Source organism: Scyliorhinus torazame, chromosome 7, assembly GCF_047496885.1.
Source record: "Scyliorhinus torazame isolate Kashiwa2021f chromosome 7, sScyTor2.1, whole genome shotgun sequence".
NCBI lineage: Eukaryota > Metazoa > Chordata > Chondrichthyes > Carcharhiniformes > Scyliorhinidae > Scyliorhinus > Scyliorhinus torazame.
Window position 1 is genome coordinate 46,326,006 of NC_092713.1, and position 27,995 is coordinate 46,354,000.

General features: G+C 43.1%; 1 protein-coding gene across 10 annotated transcripts in view; it reads left to right on the plus strand.

The window, feature by feature from the left end:
• ptprfa (protein tyrosine phosphatase receptor type Fa) overlaps positions 1 to 27,995 on the plus strand; it is a 662,508-nt gene that overhangs the window by 216,501 nt on the left and 418,012 nt on the right. For all 10 annotated transcript variants that reach the window (XM_072510632.1, XM_072510637.1, XM_072510639.1 and 7 more), the window contains exon 3: positions 24,941 to 25,086. In XM_072510632.1, coding sequence (XP_072366733.1) covers positions 24,941 to 25,086 — 146 coding nt within the window. The remainder of the gene's footprint in view (positions 1 to 24,940; positions 25,087 to 27,995) is intronic.

Consider the following 27,995-nt stretch of genomic DNA (forward strand, 5'->3'; position numbering starts at 1 on the left):
TGTGGCTTCACAGCTCCAGGGTCTCAGGTTCGATTCCCGGCTTGGGCCACTGTCTATGCGGAGTCTGCACGTTCTCCCCGTGTCTGTGTGGGTTTCTTCTGAGTGCTCCGGTTTCCTCCCACAGTCCAAAGATGTGCAGGTCAGGTGGATTGGCCACGCTAAATTGCCCTTGGTGTCCAAAATGGTTGGGTGGGGTTACTGAGTTATGGGGATAGGGTGGAGGTGTGGGTTTGGGTCGGGTGCTCTTTCCAAGGGCCGGTGCTGACTCAATGGGCTGAATGGCCTCCTTCTGCACTGTAAATTCTATAATTTTTACTGGCCTGTGAAATGGCCTAGCAAGCCACATGGATACATCAAAAGCGACTATGATGGACTGCAGCAGTTGATTTCCCATCAACCCTTGAAGGCCATTCGGGACAAACAATGAATGCTTATACCCTCATCATAGATCATCATAGAATTTACAGTGCAGAAGGAGGCCATTCGGTCCATCGAGTCCGCACCAGCTCTTGGAAAGAGCACCCTACCCAAGGTCAACACCTCCACCCTATCCCCATAATCCAGCAACCCCACCAAACACTAAGGGCAATTTTGGACACTTAAGGGCAATTTATCATGGCCAATCCACCTAACCTGCACATCTTTGGACTGTGGGAGGAAACCGGAGCACCCGGAGGAAAGCCACGCACACACGGGGAGGATGTGCAGACTCCGCACAGACAGTGACCCAAGCCGGAATCGAACCTGGGACCCTGGAGCTGTGAAGCAATTATGCTATCCACAATGCTACCGTGCTGCCCCTATTGTGACATCAATTTCCTTGAATAAATAAATTAAATCTAGAGAGCCTATGTACCAAAGCTAACCAGATTGGAAAGAGCTGGCACAGACTCAACGTGCCAAAAGGCACCTATTCAAGGATTTTGTACATGCCTCCCACATTCTATCTGTTACAAATTTGAGGTCCTAACTTGCGACAAGTCCCACTCACCATCTCCCCGGTTGCTTGATCTTATTCTGGTCAAGCACTGTATGGGTTTTAAAATGATCATTCTTGTTTTCATATCACCTTCTAACTTGTTTCTCCCTATCTCTGTAATCTCTTTTATCCCTAAGCAATCCCCGCCCCCACCACTAGATTTCAGTGTTCTGCAAATTCTGGCATATAGAGCATTCCTGATTTTAATCACCCCATCGTTGGTGATATTACTGAGGCCCTAAACTCTGTCATTCCCTCCCCATATCTCACTGCCTCTCTCCCTCTTCTCCTTTCAGACATTATTAAAACACACATCTTTGACCCAGCTTTTGCTCATCTGGTAGAATAAGACGAGCAAAGATGATGTGGCTATGTCTGACTTTGTTCCATAACACGCTAAAGCACCTTGGGGTAGTTTATTACCTTAAAGATTTGATATAAATGCATGCTGTTGGGAGCTATTGATTTTCCAGTAACATAAAAGCTGGGAGTTTACTGGAGCATAAAGTAATAATAATAACAACAATCTTTATTAGTGTCACAAGTTGGCTTACATTAACACTGCAATGAAATTACTGAAAATCGCCACACTCTGGCGCCTGTTCGGGTACATTGAGGGAGAATTCAGAATATCCAACTTGCCTAACAAGCGAGTCTTTTGGGACTTGTGGGAGGAAACCGGAGCATCTGGAAGAAACCCATGCAGACACTGCGAGAACATGCAGACTCCGCACAGACAGTAACCCAAGCAGAAATCGAACCTGGGACCATGGCGCTGTGAAGCAGCAGTGCTAACCAATGTGCTACCGTGCCGCCCACAAAAAGGCTACTGGCCTGTACGGGAATATGCTTGTTTTTATTTGCTGCCCTATCCCCAGATTGTCCACTTTTACTTGCTGGACTGAGAATTGCCATGGTAAGATTTGGAGTACAAGTCTTTGACATGGAAACATCCATACAGTGCTGAAGTGCAGGGTGCCTAAATGCAGAATCAGTCTGGTGCCAGAATACAAAGCAATATTGTTTGGACTTTATAGGGTTGTGAAGCTGACCCACATGGTGTGTCTATGGCCAACTTGAACCCAAGTTGATCGACCAAGTTATGAGATTTACTTTCATGGAGATGAATATGATTAGCTATTGGTAATTCTTTAGGACTAAATGGATTTCTCATTTTATTGCTCAGAGTTAAGTCAGACAATGACGTTTTATAATGACAGAGCGTTCACTCTTTAATGCATTGAATTGTAAAATGAATGAAGTGTTTCTGTCTCAGTAGCATTTCCTCGTGGTTTAAAGATGCTGCTTTCATAAAATTGCCAAAGTGGAACAGTGTTTAATTAAGGTGTCTCTTTAAGGCCAAAAATGTAATTCCTTTGGGACATAGCTGTGATTAGGCACACATTTTAAGTCATAGGCTAATTGCAGTTGCTGAGGAAAGTTTTACCTCCCAGTCTAAATTCCCAGGCTAACCCTTTGGAGAGAGTCCAAGTTATTAAAGTCAGTGCAACTCACCAGGAAATCATTGGCTTTCTTTATGATTGTTTAGTTATCTGTTAAAAAATATTATCTTGGATCAAGCAATTTTTAAAAAAAGAATTAAAAATTAAAAATTCAAAACCCAAACTAAGTAATTCAGTACAGCTTATTTGTTTGGGTTTATTGCAGGGCACAAATTTAGAATAACCTCTTGGCTGTAGACACAAAAAAATTGCATTTGTATAGTACCTCCAAGCCAACTGTCTCCCAAACTACTGTCTTAGCCCTGAATGTACATATTTCACTATTATCCAAGCATAGCTAATGTATCTCCAGCAACAGCTTCTCTTCCCTATTGGCAGCAATAAAAGCTTGGAATGTTAATGAGGGACCAAAGAAATATGAAATTGGGTGACAGTTTCCTAGCACATGTGGGATGCGTAGAATAGAACAGTCAGTCGCATGGAAGCTGCAATTGCTTTCTGCTGAAAACATGAGGTTGAATAATCAGTGTATACAAATGGTGAACCAAGATGGTTTGGATTGGATTTGTTTATTTGTCACATGTGCCGAGGTACAATGTAAAGTATTGCTCTGCGTACAGTTCAGACAGATCATTCCATACATCTGAAAAATACATAGGGCAAATATAAATACACAATGTAAATACATAGATAGGCATTGGATGAAGCAAAAAGGAGTGTAGTAGTACTCTGTAGAGAAGAAGTGAGAAGAGATCAGATCAGCCCAGAAGAGAGTTATTTGGGAGTCTGATAACAGCAGGGCCGAAGTTGTTTTTGAATCTGTTCTTGCGTGTTCTTAGACTTCTGTATCTCCTGCCTGATGGAAGAAGTTGGAAGAGGGAATAATCCGGGTGGAAGGGGTCTTTGATTATGCTGCTCGCTTTCCTAAGACAACGGGAGGTGGAGACCGAGTCAATGGATGGGAGGTGGGTTTGTGTGTTGAACTGGGCTGTGTTCACGACTCTCTGTAGTTTCTTATGGGCTTGGGCCGAGCAGTTTCCGTACCAGGCTGTGATGCAGCCAGATAGGATGCTTTCTATGGTGCATCTGGAAAAGTTGGTAAGAATCAATGTGGATATTGTCATGTGAGAGTACCCTTTAAGAAATGAGTGTTTAAGAAATGTACCTTTACGAAATGGAGCTGCTCATGTTACTGGAGTGATGTCAGAGTGTGAGTGGAGCTCAGCTCCACTTCTGCTTTTTAGTTTCAATTTGAGAAAGCTTGGGTGTGTCCTTGAGCTGCACTGCTGTTGATCTCTGCCATGAAGGACTATCTCTTCATCATTTGGTGAATTCAGAAGGATTATAAATGTTTTCAGTCTTGAATGTAAACTCTAATGTGCTCCTGTTTGAAGGTTTGTTAAGCCTTTTGGATGTTAAAAGGATGGCATACAGATTACTTAGTGTTGTATTTTTTGGGGGATGTATTTGATTTACTGGTTGCTAAGATGTTGACTGTTCGTTTTAGAAATGTTAACTTGAGTTCATAGAATAAACATTGTTTTGTTTTAAAAACCACTGGTCCATTTTCTGCTATACCATACCTGTAGAGTGAGCTGTGTGCTCCCCATACCACAATCTATTAAACGTTGTGGATCAGGTGAACTCCATGATACACTTTGGGATTTTCTAAACCCTGACCCATAACAATATGATGAATTTCCTTAGTTTCCTGAGAAAGTATAGGTGCTGTTGTGCTTTCTTGGTCATAGCGTCGACGTGGGTGGACCAGGACAGATTGTTGGTGATATGCACACCTAGGAATTTGAAGCTGTCAAACATCTCACCTCTGCCCCATTCATGCAGACAGGGGTGTGTACGATGCTTTGCTTCCTGAAGTCAGTGATCAGTTTTGCTGACATTGAGGGAGAGATCGTTGTCGTTACACCACTCCACTAGGTTCTCTATCTTCCTCCTGTATTCTGATTCATCGTTGTTCGAGATCCGACCCACTGCCGTCGTGTCGTCAGCAAACTTGTCGATGGAGTTGGAGCCAAATTTTGCCACGCAGTCATGTGTATAGGGAATATAGTAGGGGGCTAAGTACGCAGCTTTGCGGGGCCCCGGAATTGAGGACTATTGTGGAGGAGGTCCTGTTGTTTAATCTTACTGATTGTGGTCTATGGGTCAGAAAGTCGAGGATCCAGTTGCAGAGTGAGGAACCAAGTCCTAGGTTTTGGAACTTTGATATGAGCTTGGCTGGGATTATGGTGTTGAAGGCGGAGCTGTAGTCAATGAATAGGAGTCTGACATAGGTGTCCTTGTTGTCATGATGCTCCAGGGATGAGTGTAGGGCCAGGGAGATGGCGTCTGCTGTGCACCAGTTATGGTGGTATGCAAATTGCAGTGGATCTAGGCATTCTGGGAGTACGGAGTTGATGTGCCTCATGACCAACCTCTCAAAACACTTAATTATGATCGATGTCAGGGCCATCGGACAATAGTCGTTGAGGCACGTTGCCTGGTTCTTCTTTGGCACCGCGGTGTATGATGGTGATCTTCTTGAAGCAGGTGGGGACCTTGGAACGGAGTAGGGAAAGGTTGAAGCTGTCCGCAAACACGTCTGCCAGCCGGTCCACGCAGGATCTGAGTGCATAACCAGGGACCCCGTCAGGACCTGTCGCTTTCCAAGGTTCACATTCAAGAAGGCTGATCTGATTTTGGAACCTGTCTCAGTGGGTATGGGTGGGTCCAAGGCTAAGGGGCAGTTGACAGCGGTTTGATGGTTTCCTGCTCGAACCGCGCATATAATGCATTGAGTTCATAGGGGAGGGGTGCCCTGCTGCTGGAGATTCTACTCTGCTTTGCTTTTTAGCCCGTTATGCTGTTTAAGCCTTGCCACAACCGATGAGAGTTTGTGATGTTAAGTCTGTGACTCTAGCTTGGTCTGATATTGTCTCTTGACATCCCTAATGACTTTGTGGATGTCGTACCTGGAGTTCTTGTATTGGCAACATTGAAAAGGACCTGGAAAATTAACTTGTAGCTATCCGAACTCATCGAGCAATATTTGATATATATTGTACGATTGTACTAGTCATTTTTAATCTCTGCAATCCTTTGTACAAATATTTTTTTTCTGATTCCCAAAATTTGCCAGAATTTAATTATTGAAATGCAAGTAGAGATTCAAATAAACCATGCTTTCAATCTTGAATGAAAACAAAATAAGAGTGATTTTAGGTGGGTGGTTAGGCAAAAAGCCTGCGCTATTGTCTGCTAACGAATTGAATCATTATAAGAGCATGATAAGGCAATGCATAAACAGCTAAAATGGCTGCTGATGGGTACGCAGACTTTAAGCCCACGGGGCCCTTATAAGTAAATAGATATGGTGTAATCAAATAAGGGAAAATAATAAATGTATTGTATAGCATTTGAGGATATAATCAGTGAAATAACAGGTCTGACTACAGAATATCCGGATCAGAAGGTTGTCCAAAGCAATTACATGTATCATACATGGAAGGTTTTATTTTATTGAATCAACCCCCAAAAACCTTAAAAGATGTGAAGGGGAACCATTAAATCAGTTGGCACCTGGACTGTGAAATTCGGGTTTGGTATAAAGTAAGATATGATGGTTCAGTTTTTTCATGCTAGAAAATAAGATAACCACAGAATCATAGAATTCACAGTGCAGAAGGAAGCCATTCAGCCCATCGAGCCTGCACCGGCCATTGGAAAGAGCACCCTACTTAAGCCCATGTCTCCACCCCATTCTCGTAATTCAGTAACCCCAAATAACCGCTGGACACTAGGGGGCAATTTAGCGGAGCGAATCCACCTAACCTGCACATCTTTGGACTGTGGGAGGAAACCGGAGCGCTGGAGGAAACCCACGCATGCACTGGGAGAAAGTGCAAACTCCACACTGACAGTCACCTAAGGCCGAAATTGAACCTGGGACCCTGGAGCTGTGAGGCATCAGTGCTAACCACTGTGTCACCGTGCCGCCCAATCTGAGAATTAATGGGATGGATGTGTGGAGAGGAATACATTTTTGTAGTTGCAGTATCGCTGTGGGAGGAACACAAACCTCAAAAGGTTTTGAGGTCAAGTCAATGAGAATGGTTGGCAGGGTAGTATAACATCCATAAGTGCCAGTTGAATAAGTGAACTAATATGTGAATTACCCAAGAGCCAAGAGGAAAAGTCATGTGTTAGAATGCTGGGCCAGACCCAACATTTGTTAGGATACCAGACATTTGTTAGGATACCTAAACACATTTTTTCAATTTGTAAAACTGAAGAAAGGATATTTCACCCCAGGAGTGATGGGTATATTTTACGTTAAAACAATCTTTGATTTAAACACAGTATTAACCACATTAACATTAAAAAAAAAAAAAATAGCTTTGCAATTATCAGTTAAACAGTCCTCAAACACAAGAAAAAACATAAAATTACTATATACCTGGTACTAACTCCAATTAAGCAACGGAATACAGTTAAAATGCCACTTAAAGTTAACAAAACAGCTATGCAGACCTTTGGAGAGAGTTAGCCCTTTATCTGTAATGACGTAAGTGGTTGGAATGAATCATGTGTTCACTTTATGAATCCTTAATTACAGCTTTAGCAGACACGCATTCTGGATACCTTAACCTAGGTTCTTTAATTTTGAGTACTCGATTAATTTTTTTCCAATTAAGGGGCAATTTAGTATGGCCAATCCATCTACCCTGCACATCTTTGGGTTGTGGGGGCGAAACCCACGCAAACACGGGGAGAATGTGCAAACTCCACATGGACAGTGACCCAGAGCCGGGATTGAACCTGGGACCTCGGCGGCATGAGGCAGCAGTGCCACTAACCACTGCGCCACCGTGTTGCCCACCAAAGTTCTTTAATAATATTACAGCAACAAATATAATAATGTAATCTTTATTATTGTCACAAGTAGGCTTACATTAACACTGCAATAAAGTTACTGTGAAAATCTCCTAGTCGCCACACTTCAGAATATCCAATTAAATATATACTGTAACCCAGGCTTTTAATACAACACTGTAACAGATATAAAATATAATAATTTCTACATTTATCACAAATTTATGTGAAAGTGCATGAAAATTTAATTAAAGATTCTGTCTACAAATTTAAAATAATGTGGTTTTCTAGTGCAGCTGTCTTGTGTTTAGTGTCTTAAGTTGTCCAGCTACTACCTGAAAGTCTCCTCTCATACTTGCGAATTACTGGATTTGCTAATTACCTGGAATTTTTGTCTTTGTCAGAAAGTAATAATCTTTCCTTGAGGAAAGCAGGTACTGTCTGCCAGGATTGTTAATTTAATTTGTTAATTATTAAACTTTGTTATTATTTGTTCACAAATCCTTTTATAAATCTGGATGATACTTAACTATTTTCTAACATTTCCTCTAGTTTTACACGATTTTAGATGGTCAATCAAATGTGGTGACATGGTTATTTCAAGGCATAATCATACACTATATAATCACTTCAAACCTGTGACAATGAATAACTTTTCAGTTAACTTGCTCCTTTTCACTCTCCTTCCTTGTTCCTCTTTTGCCCCCCCAGCCCAATGTGACATCAGCTGTAGCTCATTTGTGCCACAGCTCCTCCGAGTGCCATGCAACATCAGTCCAAATTACAGCTGCTGTGTATGTGCATGGAATATATTATTTCCGTATTTACAACTCTGGAATTTCAAAAATGTAGTGGCTAATGTTTTAGGATGAGTGTTTAACCCCGCGCTTGGAGCTTTGAACACTTCTCTTAGCCCACTCGAAAGACTTGATGGGTCCTCCATTTCTAAGCATATGGACATGATACGTGTGTGTGTTTTGCTATTGTGCTAACAAAATAGAATTTTAGCTTACTCCAGTGCTGGAACTTGATCTGGACAGAAGAAAGTAGCAGTTCAACCTTTGTACCATTATAGCTGAAGTTCCAGGAAGGGTGTAGGAGTGGAACTCCTTTACACCTTTTTCGTTTGCATCTGCATGCTGCCCTAGCTGCCATCATGCGTAGGCATTTTGGTGAGCTGTATGCTTATATGCTGATGGTACTCAAATGTACCTCTCCACCACCTTTTGTGGCCACTGCACTGCCTTTGATTCGCCTATATTAAGTTAGAATCTCTCTCTCTCTCTCTCTCTCTCTCTCTTCCCCCCCCCCCCCCCCCCCAACCGCCCCGAATCGCCACAGGTCGAAGACTGTTTTTCTAAATTTTGACGAGCGCAGTTGACTTGTCAAGACATATTATGCTTTTTTCAGATTATTTTGTTATCTATAAGGGGACTGGCACGATGTGGCCATCACTGGTGGGACCAGCATTTATTGCTCATCCCTAATTTGCCTTGAAGGTGGTGGTAAGCTACCTTCCAGAATGCTTGCAGGCCATGTGGATTACAATTTGATAAACTGAGTGACTTGCTTGGCCATTTCAGAGGGCAGGCCAGATTCAAACATATTGCTGAAGGTCTGCAGTCACATGTAGTCCAGACCAGGTAAGAACAGTGACCCAGATGAGCTTTTATGATGGTCCCGTGGTTTTATGGCTGCCATTACTGATGCTAGCTTCTTAACTTGAGATTTATTTTGTTCATGAAATTTAAATTCACTTGCCCATCAAAATTTCTCGTCTTTCCCACAGCACACGGTGCATTTACCTAATGAACCTTCAGTAACCTTGCTTGTGGAAGTGTCATGAGGTGCAGACTTGTCTTGCTCTTGCGAAACTGGGCATGAGTATGCCTCAGGCATTTTCATGCATACAGAGCACCATACTTGAAAAGAGTCTTGGAGAGGTGCTAATTAAGGAAGAGAGAGGAGCATGAAAACGGGTGTGGTGGCAGATTTCAAGGGGGATCCGGGAGTAGCTCTAAAGATCTAAGGCAGCAGCAGAAGGCTAGTGCCTCTGCTGTGGGCCGATGGGACAAAGGCACCCCTTTGATGGCCCAAGAGCTGATGTTTTGCTTATGAGGTGGTGCTGGAGTTACTGTACTTGGGAATGCAGGGAGATAGAGTCTTGGAACACGAGGTTCAAACCCTGCGAGGTGGACCATCATTGAGGTAATCTGAGTTAGTGACCTTTGAAAAGAATTCCAAGGCAAGATCTTCAAAGGTGAAGACTGGAATATCTTGCGAGAGAGACTGCATTTCAATGAGATAGGTTATTGTTTACTAACGTCTGGGTGGGTTATTGAGCAATCTGTGCGATCTGTCTTGGTTGCATCTGCCATTTATCATATATAGTGTGTTCAGCCCAGGTGGCCTATTGATTCACCAGAACCTCATATTAATCGTGAATATTAGAGTACAAGATCGGTATTGTAATTGTTTTATCTTTCTGACCATGTATCGTAAAATGTCTGTTCAAAACCTGTGAAATCCAGTAGCTATTCCCTTAGCATACGTCTTCAATCACAAACTTGGTCTACTTCAAACAAAAAAATACTAGTCTCTAACCAGATCGTACCAAAAAACTGTGACTCTGGTCCAGGATCATAACAAAAGTGGTGTCCTGTGCGGGCCCATCCCAATGTTGGTCATTTCATCCTATTCAGAACCTAGCATAGCAAAGCAACAATTTGAAGTACAATAAATCCATTTATCTAAAGAGGATCAGCATGTGTTTTTTCCTCTGCAGAACAGAATCTGTAATTCCCTAAAAACATTAGATGTGATAAGATCCAGCTGTTGCCTTTGAAAGCACTTATTTAATGGCCAGCTGTGTTATTTACTCAAATGGATCAACTTCTCAACTGCTGAGCAGCTTGCCTTTGTTATGCTAATCTATAGCACTCAAAATAATCAGATTGTGGATAATGCTATCTTCATAGGATCCAAATTCCCTCTGAGACTCTGATCACTTGGATTTATAGCCATTATCCTTTTCTGGGGTGGTACATGTCCTCCAACCCATTAGAAGTAATTTGTCAGGAGGACCAGCTGATCAGAATCTTTTTAGGTAGTCCAAAGATGTGTAGGTGAAGTGGATTGGCTAAATTGCACCTAGGTGTCGACCCGATGGGCCTCCTTCTGCACTGTAGGGATTTTACGATACATATTTTAGATATATTGCTGCACTGTTATCCTTCAGACACATTTTCTGAAATCCAACGTTTTTGAGACCAACATCTGCCTCCTTTGTATTTGTGCAATAAGTTGCATGGACTCCTAGGTCTAACGTAGGTCAGATGTAGCTGTAGGCAATCCTAAAATAAAGTTGCCCCAACATCTTAGGCCAATTTTAAAACATCATGAGATGTGCTGCCAGCTTTAGTGTTTGTATACTACAAAGTTTTTTTTATTCAGCAGAGGAATCTGTTAATGGAATGTTAATTGTATTAAGATTAAGGATATGCAGGTTGAGGCAATCGTGAATATATATATATATATATATATATAAAGAGATACTTTTGCGACACTGGGTCTTGGTTAGCAAAGAGATAGATATTTATAATGCTGTGTTCTGTAGCATCAAGTTTCAGCACGATGGTTCAGTGGTTAGCACTGCTGCCTCATGGCGCCGAGGACCTGGGTTCTGTCATTTGTAGATTCAGTTAGGAATTTTTTGGTACATTCCTTTTTATTCCGTGCTTTCCTTTTAATTTACATAATTTGTTAATTTGTAAAAAAAAATCTTTACAATATTGGAGATGATATTTCTTTTCTTTGAATGCCCAGTTGAATATACTTTTCTGTATATCCTTGTTCTGACGCATCTCAGCTGGGTGTGTTTTTTGCCAGAAACAGCGAAGCCATTTTCCCGTAGAAGTTGCTGTTACTCATCCATTAGCTGAGGAACCTGTGTGCTCCACTAGAACAAATAAATTGCCTGTGGGAAATTTAATTGTTTTTGTACTAAGAAAGCTAAAAGTTAAATAATTTGAAGCAAGCAATTTGAGGAAAGCAAAGTGGGAATAGGGTGTCAAAGATTGCATTTAATGTACTCAATATATATTTATTCAGGGTGGTTAAGTTCTAACCATTTGCATTTTTTCCCCATATTAACAAGGTCCATGCCCATTTGTCAAGGGTCTAAATGGCCGATGGACTCTTGGGTTTGTGAAATATTTATCAGTTATCCCCTTTGTTGCTGATGCTTCATTTGAAGCTGAACTGAAAGTGGTGTCAAAGCCTAGAGACAAGGCATGATGGTGGTTAGTCATAAAGGTGATAAAGGTGATTCTGTCAGAGACTTCCCTTCTGTGCACACAGCTTCAGCGGTTATGGTGCATGGCATCCACAGTGTTTATCCTGTCGAATGCCTGTGATCATGAATTTTTATTCCCACAAGGCATTATTCATAGAGTCATAGATGCTTACAGTATGGAAATCGGCCCAGCTGGTCCATGCCGCCCAGTTTCTATCACTAAGTTAGTCTCACTTGCCTGCATTTGGCCCATATCCCTCTATACCCACCCTGCCCATGTAACTGTCTAAAGGACAGAATTGTACCCGCCTCTACCACTGCCTCTGGCAGCCCGTTCCAGAAGCTCACCACCCTCTGTGTGAAGACATTTCCCCTCTGGTCACTTGTATCGCTCTCCTCTCACCTTAAACCTATGCCCTCTAGTTCTAGACTCCTCTACCTTTAGGAAAAAATGCCGACTATCTACCTATGTTCCTCATTATTTTATAGAGCTCTATAAGATTACCCCTAAGCTTCCTACGCTCCAGCAAAAAAGTTCCCAGCCTATCCAGCCTCTCCTTATAACTCAGACCATCAGGTCCTGGTAACATCCTCTTAAATCTCTTCTGCACTCTTTCTAGTTTAACAATATCCTTCCTATAATAGGGTGACCAGAACTGAACACCGTATTCCATGTGTGATCTTACCAATGTCTTGTGCAACTTCAACAAGACGTCCCAACTCCTGTGTTCAATATTCTGACCAATAAAACCTAGCATGCTGAATGCCGCCTTCACCACCTGTCCACCTGCGACGACGCCTTCAAGGAGCTATGAACCTGTACCCCTCAATCTCTTTGTTCTGTAACTCTCCCCAGCTCCCTAACATTAACTGAATAGGACCTGCCCTGATTTGATCTACTAAAATGCAGCACCTCACATTTATTCAAATTAAACTCCATCTGCCATTCATCGTCCAACTGGTCCAATTGGTCAAGATCCTGTTGCAGTCTTATATAACCACCTTCACTATCCACTATGCCACCAATCTTGGTGTCATCTGCAAACTTACTAACCATGCTTCCTGCGTTCTCATCCAAATCATTATTATATATAACAAATAACAGTGGACCCAGCACCGATCCCTGAGGCACACTGCTGGTCACAGGCCTCCAGTTTGTAAAGCAACCCACCACAACTACTCTTTGGCTTCGATCGCCAAGCCAATTGGCTACCTCGCCCTGGTTTTCGTGAGATTTAACATTTTGCAACAACCTACCATGCGGTACCTTGTCAAATGCCTTGCTAAAGTCCATGTAGACAACGTCGACTGCACTGCCCTCATCTACCTTCTTGGTTACCCCTTCAAAAAACTGTGCATATAGTACTGTCAGTGCTTTGAAACGGGAATGTTTTTGGCAACAGTGATTATGTTTGAAAGGGCTTGCACTCTTTTCCTCGATATTACACTCTAGCAGAAGTTACCCGTAATTAATTTCCTCGCTACCTTTCCCTAGCTTCTTAAATATGTAATTATTGCAGGTAACCAAACACTTCCAAAAGGGTGAAATCTGGAACTGATCCTAGGAGCACTAAACACATTATAAAATACAATTCTGCTACCATTTTATCAAGAGCTCCATTTGTTACAATGTACCTAGTATCCCAGTGTCAACTGATAGATGACACCACTCTTTCGGGCTGCAAATCACTAGGATGCACGGGTAGTGCACGTATGAAACCCTGACCATATGCATCATTTATTGAAAGTAGTATAGTGCCATCTCAGTGTGGCATCATTGATCCAGTGCTTCATCCGAACAGGGTTTGAAGTACAAGAGAAATTTCTAACCATCTGAATGTATATGTGTGTATTAACGATCGCTTTACTATTTCCAATAGTGAAACTTGAGCAAGAGTAATGTTGTTTCTGATCATGTAAATTTATTGTAAATATTTAATGTTTTTTTTATCTATGTCTGATTTATTTCCTTTTATCCCTGTTTTTAACGTGCTATTTATTCTTGTTTGGCTTTCATGAAGGTTTCATTAGTTTAATTTTGCTAGCTTGGTTTACCCGCTTTGCCTTTTTATTCTTCAGTTGGAAAAAATTACTTTAACATAATTACTGAGAGCAGGTAGAAGTTACCATTGGATTGGAAAGTGCTTTGGGGCACAGAATTCAACAACTGGAACTGATGCTTAGTGGGAGGGAGAAAAAGAGATGGCAATCAATATTTGTTAGTGATTGTATAATATAGATGTATGTGTATCCATATATTTTACATATTTAGTGCATGTGAATGTACCTGTTGAGAAGAGAAAAAGGTTGTGGAACCAAATTTGGGTGGGAAAGAATTTCTTCACCGTTTTGCTGGAGGCTTTACAAGTTTGTACTTGCAACGTTTTTGCTTTGTGATCACAATTTGAGTTAAATGAACCAGTGTTATCCACATAATAGATAGTTATCTGCTTTGGTATTTATTCAATTTATTTCCTCTTCACCTCTGAAGCTAATCAGGATGTCCCAACAATCAACCTTTCGGCATCTTACTTTTCTTGAATTTATATATTTTTAATTCGGTTTTCTAGTTTTCAAAGTGTATAAATATGTTAGATCTGGGTAATGGAACATATTTTTGTTCTGGGCACTCAGCTTCAGCATTAAACATTCTGGAATTCATGAGTTGATGGTTAACCTATTAATATGTACAGATGCAGATCGGTGTTATGTAAATTTTCACTAATTTGGTTTTGTTTCTGGAATCAAATATTAACTTGGAGCAATATCCTTGCTACCTTGCCTTAGTTTAATGGTGCACTTTCCACTGATTGCAATTTGTCCAAAACTATGTATCAGCACCCGCCCCCCACCCCAACCATTTAATTACAGAATTGTTTTGAGTTCTAGAACCACCGTTGTTTTCTTGCTCTGAAATATGATTTCCAATGTGCAAAATTAAATGCTATTTCCGCACATTTTATTGTTTCGGACAGAAAGCTTAATGTAATGCTGACCTGATTAGGCATTCATCGCTTTTCACAAACCCTACTTATAGTTTTCACAATGAATGTTGATTATGTTTTGGAAAATGACAATTCTAATGTTGCCCTTGGGAGATATTTTTGGTTGTTTATTACAGAGATTTTCCAGTTTCAATGTCTCTTAATGTTCTTTATTGGATGGTAGGGTCAGGGGAGGAATGAGTGATGATTCTCATTTGTATATTGTCTTGTTCACCTGCTAATCTTTGGAAAAGGTTTGTCAAATGACTGTTAAATCTGACTTTACCCAAAATACACAATTTAAAAGGTCTACTTTTTAGTCCATCACCCTCAATTTTTCATACCTCCATCGTTTGAGACAGTTCTATTTAAATTGCAGAACATATTTAAGATAGCGATGCATGTGCAAGCCTTATGGTTAGACCTGTTGACTGAATAACAAACAAAGAACAAAGAAATGTACAGCACAGGAACAGGCCCTTCGGCCCTCCAAGCCCGTGCCGACCATGCTGCCCGACTAAACTACAATCTTCTACACTTCCTGGGTCCGTATCCCTCTATTCCCATCCTATTCATGTATTTGTCAAGATGCCCCTTAAATGTCACTATCGTCCCTGCTTCCACCACCTCCTCCGGTAGCGAGTTCCAGGCACCCACTACCCTCTGCGTAAAAAAACTTGCCTCGTACATCTACTCTAAACCTTGCCCCTCTCACCTTAAACCTATGCCCCCTAGTAATTGACCCCTCTACCCTGGGGAAAAGCCTCTGACTATCCACTCTGTCTATGCCCCTCATAATTTTGTATACCTCTATCAGGTCTCCCCTCAACCTCCTTCGTTCCAGTGAGAACAAACCGAGTTTATTCAACCGCTCCTCATAGCTAATGCCCTCCATACCAGGCAACATTCTGGTAAATCTCTTCTGCACCCTCTCTAAAGCCTCCACATCCTTCTGGTAGTGTGGCGACCAGAATTGAACACTATACTCCAAGTGTGGCCTAACTAAGGTTCTATACAGCTGCAACATGACTTGCCAATTCTTATACTCAATGCCCCGGCCAATGAAGGCAAGCATGCCGTATGCCTTCTTGACTACCTTCTCCACCTGTGTTGCCCCTTTCAATGACCTGTGTACCTGTACTCCTAGCTCTCTTTGACTTTCAATACTCTTGAGGGTTCTACCATTCACTGTATATTCCCTACTTGCATTAGACCTTCCAAAATGCATTACCTCACATTTGTCCGTATTAAACTCATTCTGCCATCTCTCTGCCCAAGTCTCCAAACAATCTAAATCCTGCTGTATCCTCCGACAGTCCTCATCGCTATCCGCAATTCCACCAACCTTTGTGTCGTCTGCAAACTTACTAATCAGACCAGTTACATTTTCCTCCAAATCATTTATATATACTACAAAGAGCAAAGGTCCCAGCACTGATCCCTGTGGAACACCACTGGTCACAGCCCTCCAATGAGAAAAGCATCCTTCCATTGCTACTCTCTGCCTTCTATGGCCTAGCCAGTTCTGTATCCACCTTGCCAGCTCACCCCTGATCCCGTGTGACTTCACCTTTTGTACTAGTCTACCATGAGGGACCTTGTCAAAGGCCTTACTGAAGTCCATATAGACAACATCCACTGCCCTACCTGCATCAATCACCTCAGTGACCTCCTCGAAAAACTCTATCAAGTTAGTGAGACACGACCTCCCCTGCACAAAACCGTGCTGCCTCTCACTAATACGTCCATTTGCTTCCAAATGGGAGTAGATCCTGTCTCGAAGAATTCTCTCCAGTAGTTTCCCTACCACTGAAGTAAGGCTCACCGGCCTGTAGTTCCCGGGATTATCCTTGCTACCCTTCTTAAACAGAAGAACAACATTGGCTATTCTCCAGTAATTGATATTCTCCATAATACATGCACTTTTCTTTTATTTCACATTGTCTCCATTCATCCATGTCACTTTTATTCTCCTGTTGGTGCTAGACTTGTTTCTGGGATAATTCATCTGCAGTGAGGAAAATACACCTCATTTCCTCATTAAATATTATACCTTTTTATACAGAGTGCCATCGACTCAAAAGTTTGCTTTACAGAACTCCAGTTTCTTAGACACTTTTACCCATTCTGACATCGTTCATTTTCAAGTTGAAACAACTATAATTATTGGACTTGAAATTACTCTTGCTTTTGCTTGACTTACTATTTGTTCCCTTAGTTTGGAGCAGATGCACCTTCATGGAAGTAGTTCAATAAATACATGCATACAGATGATTTTCACGGGGGAGGAGATGGCATAGTGGTACTGTCATAGAATCCCAACAGTGCAGAAAGAGGCTATTTGGCCAATCGAGTCTGCACTGGCCCTTGGAAAAAGCCCCTTACTTAAGCCCATGCTTCCAGCCTATCCCATAACCCTACCCAACCTTTTGGACACTAATGGGCAACTTAGCATGGCCAGGTCACCGAACCTGCACATCTTTGGACTGTGGTAGGAACCGGAGCACCCGGATGAAACCCACCCAGACATGGGGAGAAAGTGCAAACTCCACTTAGACAGCCACCCGAGCCTGGAATTGAACCAGAGTCCCTGGAACTGTAAGGCAGTAGTGCTAACCACTGTGCCGCCGTGCTGCCCTGTCAATGGACTAGTAATCCAGAGATCCAGGGTAATGTCCAACGTTCGAATCCCACCATGGTAGATGGTGAAATTTGAATTCAAGAAAAATCTGGAATTGAAGTCAAAAAATGACCAATGAAACCATTGTCGATTGTCGTAAAAACCCATCTGGTTCACTGAAGTCCTTCAGGGAAGGAAATCTGCTTCATTTGGAGTATTTCCCTTCACTTCTTGGAACCTTGAGATCACAGGCCTTCGATTTAAACTTCATCTAAAAGACAGCATCCCTAACCATTCAGCACTTCCTCACTTTTGCACTATATTTATATCTTCGATTGTGTGCTCAAGTTCCCACATCAAGGGGGAAAACTGCAGGGAAGGAAAATAACTTGTCATAGTCATATTATTATTCATTCTTGATATGTGGATGTAATGGAGACTGCTATGTAATGACTTAATTCTGGATTGAAGATTAGATTTGCAGTATTATAGTTAATCAGAAGTGGATTTCTTTTCCCTTTTCTCACCATTTGGTTATGCAAATCTTAAATACTCAACTAGAGATGGATTTTGACACCCTTGGAGAATAAATTTATCATGGGGAATTCATCAAATGTATCTGATGCAGTAATCTAGCTATGTCTTCATTCATAACGTTAATGTTATGCTCTGGATGGAAGCTTGGGGAGCTGACAGGAGTCTCAGTTGCAGGCTGGAGTGGTAGTGAAACCCGTGTTCTTTAGCTATATCTAATTGCTTCTTGAAAACCTACAATGTTTTGTCCTCAGCTGCTTTCTGTGGTAGTAATTTCCATAGGCTGACCATTCTGGGTGAAGAAATGTCTTCTTACCTCAGTCCTAAAAGGTTTACCCTGTGCCCTGTATCCTTAGATTATGACCCCTGGTTCTGGACACCCCCACCATCGGAACGTCCTTTCTGCATCTGGCTTGCCGAGTCCTGTTAGAATTTTATAGGTTTCTATGCGATTCCCCCTTCATTCTTCTAAACTCCAGCAAATCTAATCCTTACCAACTCCTCTCTTCAATCCCGCCATCCCAGGAATCAGTCTGGTAAACCTTTGCTGCACTTCCTCCATAGCAAGAACATCCTTTCTCAGATAAGGAGACCCAAAACTGCACACACTGTTCCAGGTGTGGTCTGATCAAGGTACTATATAATTGCAGCAGAATATCCCTGCTCCTGTATGCAAATCCCTTCTCTCTGAAGACCAACATATCATTTGCAGCCTTCACTGCCTACTGCTCCTGCACGTTTACTTTCAGAGACAGGTGTACAAGGACACCCAGGCCTCGTTGTACATTCCCATTTCTCAATCTAGCCATTCAGATAATCTGCCTTCTTGTTTTTGCTATTGAAGTGGATGACCTTCCATTTATCCACATCATTCTGCATTTGCCATGCATTTACCCACTCAGCTTGTTCATTTGCCATGCATTTACCCACTCAGCTTGTCCAAACGACATTATAGCAACTCTGCATGCTCCTCACAACTCACCCTCCCACCCAGCTTTGTGTCATCTGCAAATTTGGTGATATAAGGCTGGATTCTCCGATCCCCCAGCTGAGTGTTTATCAGTGGTGCACCATTTGCTGGTGAGAATGTCTATTCCTGCCGCTTGTCAATAGGATTTCCCACTGAAGCCACCCCACGCTGCCGGGAATCCTGCGGGCGGGGGGGGTGCTACCAGCTAAAAATGAGAATCACAACGGCTGGAGAATTCCGGCCATTACATTTAGTTCCCTCATATTGATCTTTGATACATTGTGAATAACTGGGCTCCTAGCCCTGATTCGGTGGTAGCCCACTTGTCTCTGCCTGCCTCTTGGAAAACGACCCGTTTATTCCTTATCTTTTGTTTCCTGTCTGCCAAGCAGTTTTCTATCCATCTCAAAAGTATGATATTGTTTGAGGTAGTAACAAAGCCAACATTTCAGCACCTTAATTTTACACGTAATCTCGTGATACCGTGTCGAAAACCTTCTGAAAGCCCAAGTAAACCACACCCACTGGCTCCCCCCATATCAGCTCTACGAGTTACAGTTGGACAGCTGGCTCGAGATGCAGAGCGAGGCCAACAGCGCAGGTTCAATTCTCATACCAACTGCGGTTATCCATCAAGACCTGCCTGCTAACCTTGCTCCTCACCTGAGGTGTGGTATCCTCAGGTTAAATCACCACCAAGTCCGCTCTCCCCCTCAAAGAGAAAGCAGCCTATGGTCTTTGGGACTATGGCAACCTTTCTTTAAAGGTGGCACTGCTGCCTCACAGCGTCAGGGACTCGGGTTCAGTTCTGGCCTTGGGTGACTGTGTGTGGAATTCGCACATTCTCCCTGTGCCTGCATGGGTTTCTTGCGGTACTCCGGTTTCATCCCACAATCGAAAGAAATGCAAGTTAGGTGGGGTTACGGGAATAGGGCAGGGGAATGAGCTAGGGTACTCTTTCAATGGGCTGGTATAGACTTGATGGGCCGCACTGGAGGAATTATATGACTCTGGATTCCAGCATGATTTCCCTTTTGTAAATCCGTGCTGATTCTGGACAATCATGCCACTATTTTCCAAGTGCCCTGCTATTCATTATATTATAATGAACTCTAGCATTCAAATTTTGGGGTTGCATTTAAACCGTGGGGATATGTTAGTTTACCCTCTAATGCATAGGAAATGATCGATCCTACAGAATCTTGGAAAATGACCATCAATGCCGAGAAGTGTTATTGCAATTGTATAGGGGGTTGGTGAGGCCACATCTAGAGCATTGTGTCCGGTTTTAATCTCCTTATTTGAGGAAGGATAGAAACATGGAAAAAAGTGCAGGAGTAGGCAATTTGGCCCTTCGAGCCTTTACCACCAATCAATATAATCATGGCTGATCATGCAAATTCAGTATCCCACTCCCGCTTTCTCTCCATACCCCTTGATCCCTTTAGCCGCAAGGGCCACGCCGAGCTCCCTCTTAAATATATCCAACAAACTGACCCCAACAACTTTCTGTGGTAGAGAATTCCACAAGTTCGCAACACTCTGAGAGAGGAAGTTCTTCCTCATCTCAGTCCTGAATGGCTTACACCTTATTCCTAGGCTGTGACCCCTTGTTCTGGACGTCCCCAACATCGGGAACATTCTTCCCGCATTTAGCCTGCCCAGTCCCATCAGGATTTTATATGTTTATATGAGATCCCCTCCCTTTCCAAACTCCAGTGAGTACAGCCTAGTCTTTCTTCTTATGTCAGTCCTGCCAACCCGGGAATTAGTCTGGTGAACCTTTGCTGGACACCCTCAATAACAAGAATGTTGTTCCTCAAACTTAGAGACCAAAACTGCGCACAATACTCCAGGTGTGGTCTCATCAAGGCTTTGTACAACTGCAGCAAGACATCCCTACTCTTATACTCAAATCCTGTCGCTATGAAGGCCAACATGCCATTAGCTTTCCTCATTGCCTACTTTACCTCCATGCCAACCTTCAGTGACTGTTCCACCATGACACCCAGATCTTATTGCACTGCCTCTTTTCCTAACCATTCAGATAATCTGCCTTCCTGTTTTTGCCACCATGCAAAGTGGATAACCTCACATTTACCCACATTATATTGTATTTGCCCACTCAGCCAGTCTGTCCAAGTCACCCTGCAGCCTATTTGCATCTTCCTCCACACTGCCACTCAGCTTTGTGCTGTCTGCATATTTGGGGATGTTGCATGCAATTCCTTTGTCCAAATCATTAATGTGTATTGTATATCTCTGCTTCCTGTCTGCCAACCAGTTCTCTGTCCATGTCAATACATTACCCCCAATACCATGAGCTTTACTTTTGTTCACTAATCACTTTTGTGGGACCTTGTCAAAAGCCTTTTGAAAGCCCAGATACACAACATCCACTGGTTCACCCTTGTCCACTCTACTGGTCACATCCTCAAAAAATTCCAGAAGATTTGTCAAGCATGATTTCCCTTTAGTAAATCCATGCTGACTTCGACCGATCCTGTCCCTGCTTTCCAAATGCTCAGTTATTTCATCCTTCATAATTGACTCCAGCATTTTCTACAATGCCAATGTCAGGCTAACTGGTCTATAATTCCCCGTTTTCTTGATCTCCTTCCTTTTTTAAAAAGTGGGGTTACATTCCAAACCATTGGAACTCTTCCAGAGTCTATAGAATGCTGGAAAATGATCACCAATGTATCCATTATTTCTAGGGCCATTTCCTTAAGTACTCTGGGATGCAGAGCATCAGGCCCTGGGGACTTATCGGATTTTAATCCCATCAATTTCCTGACTAATAAGGATTTCCTTCAGTTCCTCCTTCATGCTAGACCCTCTGTCCCCCAGTATTTCCAGAAGGTTATTTGTGTCCTCCTTGGTGAAGACAGATCCAAAATATTTGTTCAACTGGTCTGCCATCTCTTTGTTGGCCATTGTGAATTCACCTGATTTCTAACCATAAGGGACTGACATTTGTCTTCACCAGTCTTTTTCTCTTCAAATATCTATAGAAACTATTGCAGTCAGTTTTTATGCTTTCTGCAAGCTTACTCTCGTATTCTATTTTCCCCTTCCGAATTAAACCCGTTGTCCTCCTCTGAGTTTTAACTTCCTCCCAGTCCTTAGGCTTGCTGCTTTTTCAATTTCTATGCCTCCTCTTTGGCTTTACCACTATCCCTGATTTCCCTTTTTAGCCATAGTTGAGCCATCTCCCACGTCTGACTCTTGCGCCAACAATTGTTGAAGTTAATCCATGTGTTCTTTAAATGTCTGCCATTCCCTATCCACCATCAACCCCTTGAGTATCTTTTGCCAGCTTATCTTAGCCAATGCACGTCTCACACCATCAAAGTTAGCTTTTAAGTTCAGGACCCTAGTCTCAGACTTAACTGTGCCACACTCCATTTTAATGAAGAATTCTATCATATTATGGTCACATTTCCCTAAAGGATCTCTCACCACAACGTTGTGAATTCATCCTCTCTCATCGCACAATACCCAGTCTAGGATGGCCTGCTCTCTAGTTGGTTCCTCGACATATTGGTTGAGAAAACCTCCCTTGTATATTCCAGGAACACCTCCTCCATCGCAGTTTGATTATCCCAATCAATATGCAGATTGAAGTCACTCATAATAACTGCTGTACCCTTACTGCACGCATCTCTAATTTGCTGTCTGATCCATCCATACAGATTCCACATCGTCCAGACTAATGTCCTTCCTTACTATTGTGTTAATCTCCTCTTTAACCAGTAATGCTATCCCATCTCCCTTTCCTTTCCTTCTATCTTTTCTGAATATTGAATACCCCTGGATGCTGAGTTCCCATCTTTGGTCACCTTGGAGTCAGGTCTCCGTGATCCCAATTGCAATCATATCCGTTACGGATTTTCAGCGCAGTTAATTCCATCAATCTTATTACAAATGCTGCTCGCATTGAGACACAGAGCATTCAGGCTTGTTTTTTTAACATTTATTGTCCTTTTAGATGTGGGGCATTGGAGGTAGTTCAGAGGAGGTTCAACAGGTGTTCTGACTGTAAGGAACCAACATTTGTCTTCAATCTTTTTCTCTTCACATTCTTATGGAAGCTATTACAGTCAGTTTTATATTCCCTGCAAGCTTACACTCGTACTCTATTTTCCCGTTCTTCATCAATCCCTTTGTCCTTCTTTGCTGAATTCTAAACTGCTCCCAAACTTCAGGTCTGCTGATTTTTCTTGCCAATTTGTCTGCTTCTTCTTTGGATCTAATATTATCTCTAATTTCCCTTGTAAGCAATAGTTTGACCACCTATCCCATTTTATTTTTGTACCAAACGGGAATGAACAATTATTGCAGTTCACCCATAACGCTCTTTGAATGTTTGTCATTGCCTCTGCCTTTAAGTAACGTTCCCTAATCCATCATAGCCAATTCCCGCCTCATACCATTGTAGTTTCCTTTATTTAAATTCAGGACCTTAGTCTCAGAATCAACCATGTCACTCTCCATCTTGATGATTTCCATCATATTATGGTCGCTCATCCCTCTTGGTATTTCTCAGCTCTACCCATACAGATTTCTCATCGTCATAGCCAATATCCTTCCTCATTGCTGCATTAATTTCTTCTTTTACCAGCAATGCAACCCCGCCGCCTTTACCTTTTTGTCTGTGCTTCCTGGATACTGAGTACCCCGGACGTTCAATCCCCATCCCTGGTCACTCTGCAGCCAGTAATTCCAACTATATCATGCCTGTTTATATCTATTTGCCCTATTAATTCATCCACTTTATTGCGAATGCTCTGAGCATTAAGGCACAAAGCCTTGAGACTTGTTTTTTTTAAAACAATACTTGTCCCGTTCCCATTATTATTCACTGTGACCCTGTTTTCTTGACAAATATATGAATAGGATGGGAATAGAAGGATACGGACCCAGGAAGTGTAGAAGATTGTAGTTTAGTCGGGCAGTATGGTCGGCACGGGCTTGGAGGGCCGAAGGGCCTGTTCCTGTGCTGTACATTTCTTTGTTCTTTGTTTAATTCTGCCCTTGATTTCTGCTTATCGGTTATTCCCTTTTCTTTCTGTCTTCTGTTCTTATCCTTTTTCCTCCTCCTCTGACTCCTTGCTTGGGTTCCCATCCCCCTACCATTTTTTGTTTAAACCCTCCCCAACCACTCAGGCAAATACTGCCCCTAGGACATCATTCCCAGTCCTGCCCAGGTGCAACCTGTCCAGCTTGTACTGGTCCCAATGTCCCAGAAATCTGAAACCCTTCCCCTCGCACCATCTCCTTCAGCCATTTATTCACCTGATCTATCCTGCTATTTCTGCTCTGACGAGCATGTTGTGCAGGATTCAACTAATGAAGGGAGGGGAGTTACAGTGGGAGGTGTGTGTGTGTCACATGGCAGGGTTTGATTCTCATCCTCCCTGTGACAAGTTCCCTGCCCACTGCTGGGTTAATAACAGCAGTGGTGGGATGAGGCCTTTAAGTGGACATTAATTAACTAGCCTTCCTGCTATGGACTTAATGGAGGAAGGTGGTGAGATCCCCACCAACCACTTTCCTGCCCAATACCACCAAGATTGCCATTGGATGGCACAAGATTCTGCCCTTAGTCAATCAATGGAATTGGAAGCAGGTTTAAGAAAGTTGAAGTTCAAAGTGTTGTGTGATTGGTAAATGTTTTGGTGCCACGTATTTTTAGTTTGTTGCGATTTTAAAAATTGCCAAAGCTTTGTGTTTTCACTGAGTTTGACTGTAATTTATTTATAAACCTAAATTAGTTGTATGTTTGCAATTTAGAACCAATATTCATAAAAGTCCTGATTTTTTTTAAAAATTCATTTACGGGATGTGGGCATCGCTGGTTAGGCCAGCATTTATTGCCCATTCCAAGTTGGCCTTCAGAAGGTGGTGGTGAATTGCCGCCTTGAACCGCAGCAGTCCTTGAGGTGCATGTGACTGTGTTTAACTGGATATATTTCAATTGTATCTTTGATAGCTGATCCCTAAAGCAAATTGGTCCATATGTATCACCCAGTCCCAGGACCTCTTTACCTCTTTACAATCTGAATTTATGTGCCCTTTATCCTCTTAGTATTTGATTTAATGAGGTTCATTCTACCTGCACTGTTCTGATTCTGCATGAACCAGTTGTGTTTGGTTTTGCAAGTGTTTTGAGGTAAAACCTCGGCAGTTGTACTAATCAGTAATACTGTGATAATTTGCAGCTGTGCCAAGTTTTACCCGAATCCCAGTGGATCAGATTGGAATTTCTGGAGGTGTGGCTTCATTTGTGTGCCAAGCAGTAGCAGAACCTAAACCTCGTATCACCTGGATGAAAAAGGGGAAGAAAGTCAGCTCTCAGCGCTTTGAGGTAAAACTCTGTTCTTTAAACACTTTAAAAAGAAATGTTGGAAGAAAACAGACTGAAGCACTTGGGAGAGTTGTGTATGCTGAATGTAGTGGTGGAACTGTGGCAATAATTATGTCTTTTTTTGGTTGGATGAGTGATGAATATTACCATATTTATCAATTTCCAAGTTACTAAGGGATGAAAACCCACCTGAAGTATTTATTTTACCTGATTTGGCATGTACTCACTAATTCAAGTCAAGTAGCACAGCTTTGCAAAACTTGAGGCTTGGGGACCCTTCAATTTGTAGAGATATACTACTGGGATTTAACCAACTAGAACTATGCAGCTTACTGGGGTTGATTTCTGCATCTTTCCCAACAGGGCCATCCTACTGATGCGATATTGCCTTGTAGCATTAACTGGAGTTGTGTGAAAAATTCCAGCCCTATGTCAGGTTTACCCTTCCTTGTTCCATTGCCCCATAAGGATCTTTGCGGGGCAAAGGCACAAACCGTCCTCCAAGTAAAATTGTTACTAGTACTGCAGGAGGAATAGGAGTTGGGTGTGGTAGGTAAAATGCTCAGTAAAATGACCAAGATTGTGCTGCCCAGTTCTGGTTTGCCCCACTAAAGGAACTTGTTTCTCTGTGCCTACCCTAATAAATCTCTTCCATCATTTAATACACTTTGATTATACCACCCCTCAACTTCAGGGGATGCAAATCAAGTTCATGAAATCTGGCCTCATAAAATATTATGGTGATTCTGTGCCGTTTCACCACCAAGACTAATATAATCTTTTTTAAAAAAATATTTTTATTAAGGTTTTTTAACAACACAATTTTTCCCCTTACAAACAATAACCCCCCCCCCCCCCCCCCCGTAACAAAATAACGCAAATTCTCCCTGAGCAAGATATATACAAGGCAAGATGGTATATTTACATAGCTTTATACACTGGCTCTTGGCCTCGCGTACCGTTTCCCCCCACCCTCCATGCTATCTCCCGCTCGTCCATCCCCTCAGACAGTCTCTTGTCTCTCCCCCCCCCCCCCCCCCCCCAGGGTTGCTGCTGCTGCTGATCGACCTTCTTCTAAAGCTCCAAGAGATAATCTAGGAACGGTTGCCACCGCCTGTCAAACCCCTGTGCAGACCCTCTCAAAGCAAACTTAATTCTCTCCAATTTTATGAACCCCGCCATGTAATTAATCCAGGCCTCCAGGCTAGGGAGCTTTACCTCCTTCCACAGTAGCAAGACCCTTCGCCGGGCTACTAGGGACGCAAAGGCCAGAATTCTGGCCTCTTTCGCCTCCTGCACTCCCGGCTCATCCACTACTCCAAATATTGCTAGCCCCCAGCTTGGCTTGACCCGGACTTTCACCACCTGGGATATTACTCCCGCCACTCCTCTCCAGAACCCCTCCATAGCCGGGCATGACCAAAACATATGGACATGGTTCGCCGGGCTCCCTGAACATCTTTCACATCTATCCTCTACCCCAAAGAACCTACTCAGCCTCGCCCTCGTCAAATGCGCTCTGTGAACCACCTTAAATTGTATCAGACTGAGCCTGGCACACGAGGAGGAGGTATTAACCCTACCCAGGGCGTCGGCCCATAGCCCTTCCTCAATCTCCTCCCCCAGCTCCTCCTCCCATTTACCTTTTCAGTTCTTCTACTAGCGCTTCCCCCTCTTCTTTCATCTCTTGGTATATTTCCGATACCTTGCCCTCCCCGACCCATACCCCCGAGATCACACTATCTTGAACTTCTTGTGCCGGGAGCAATGGAAATTCCCTCACCTGTCGCCTCACAAAAGCCCTCACCTGCATATATCTAAATGCATTTCCCGGGGGTAACTCAAATTTCTCCTCCAGTGCCCCTAGACTCGCAAATGTCCCGTCAATGAACAGGTCCCCCATTCTTCTTATCCCCGCCCGATGCCAGCCTTGGAACCCCCCGTCCATCTTCCCCGGGACAAACCGATGGTTACCCCTGATCGGGGACCACACCGATGCTCCCATTGCACCCCTGTGTCTTCTCCACTGGCCCCAGATCTTTAATGTTGCCGCCACCACCGGGCTTGTGGTGTATTTTGTCGGCGAGAGCGGCAGCGGTGCCGTTACCAATGCCCCCAGGCTCGTTCCTTTGCAGGACGCCATCTCCATCCTCTTCCATGCCGCCCCCTCTCCCTCCATAACCCACTTACGGATCATCGCCACATTTGCTGCCCAGTAGTAACTCTCTAGGTTTGGCAAAGCCAACCCTCCTTGGTCCCTGCTGCGTTCCAAGAACCCTCTCCTAACCCTCAGGGTCTTATTTGCCCACACATACCCCATAATACTCCTACCTACTCTCTTGAAAAAGCCCTTGGTGATCACGATGGGGAGGCACTGAAACACGAACAAAAACCTCGGAAGGACCACCATTTTGACCGACTGCACCCTACCCGCCAACGAGAGCGGGAGCATGTCCCATCTTTTAAAATCCTCCTCCATTTGCTCCACCACCCTCGTCAAATTCAATTTATGTAGGGCCCCCCAACTTCTGGCTATCTGGATCCCCAGATACCGAAAACTCCTCTCTGCCCTCCTCAGCGGCAGGTCCCCTATCCCTCTTTCTTGGTCCCCTGCCTGTAGTACAAAAAGCTTACTCTTCTCTACATTAAGCTTGTAGCCCGAAAACTCTCCAAACTCCTTCAGAGTCTGCATGACCTCCACCATCCCCTCCATTGGGTCCGCCACGTATAGCAGCAGGTCATCTGCATATAGCGATACCCGATGCTCCTCTCCCCCCGCGGACTATCCCCCTCCATTTCTGAGACTCCCTAAGTGATATGGCCAAGGGTTCGATCGCCAATGCAAACAACAGGGGGCACCCCTGTCTCGTCACTCGGTACAGCCGAAGGTACTCTGACCTCCGCTGGTT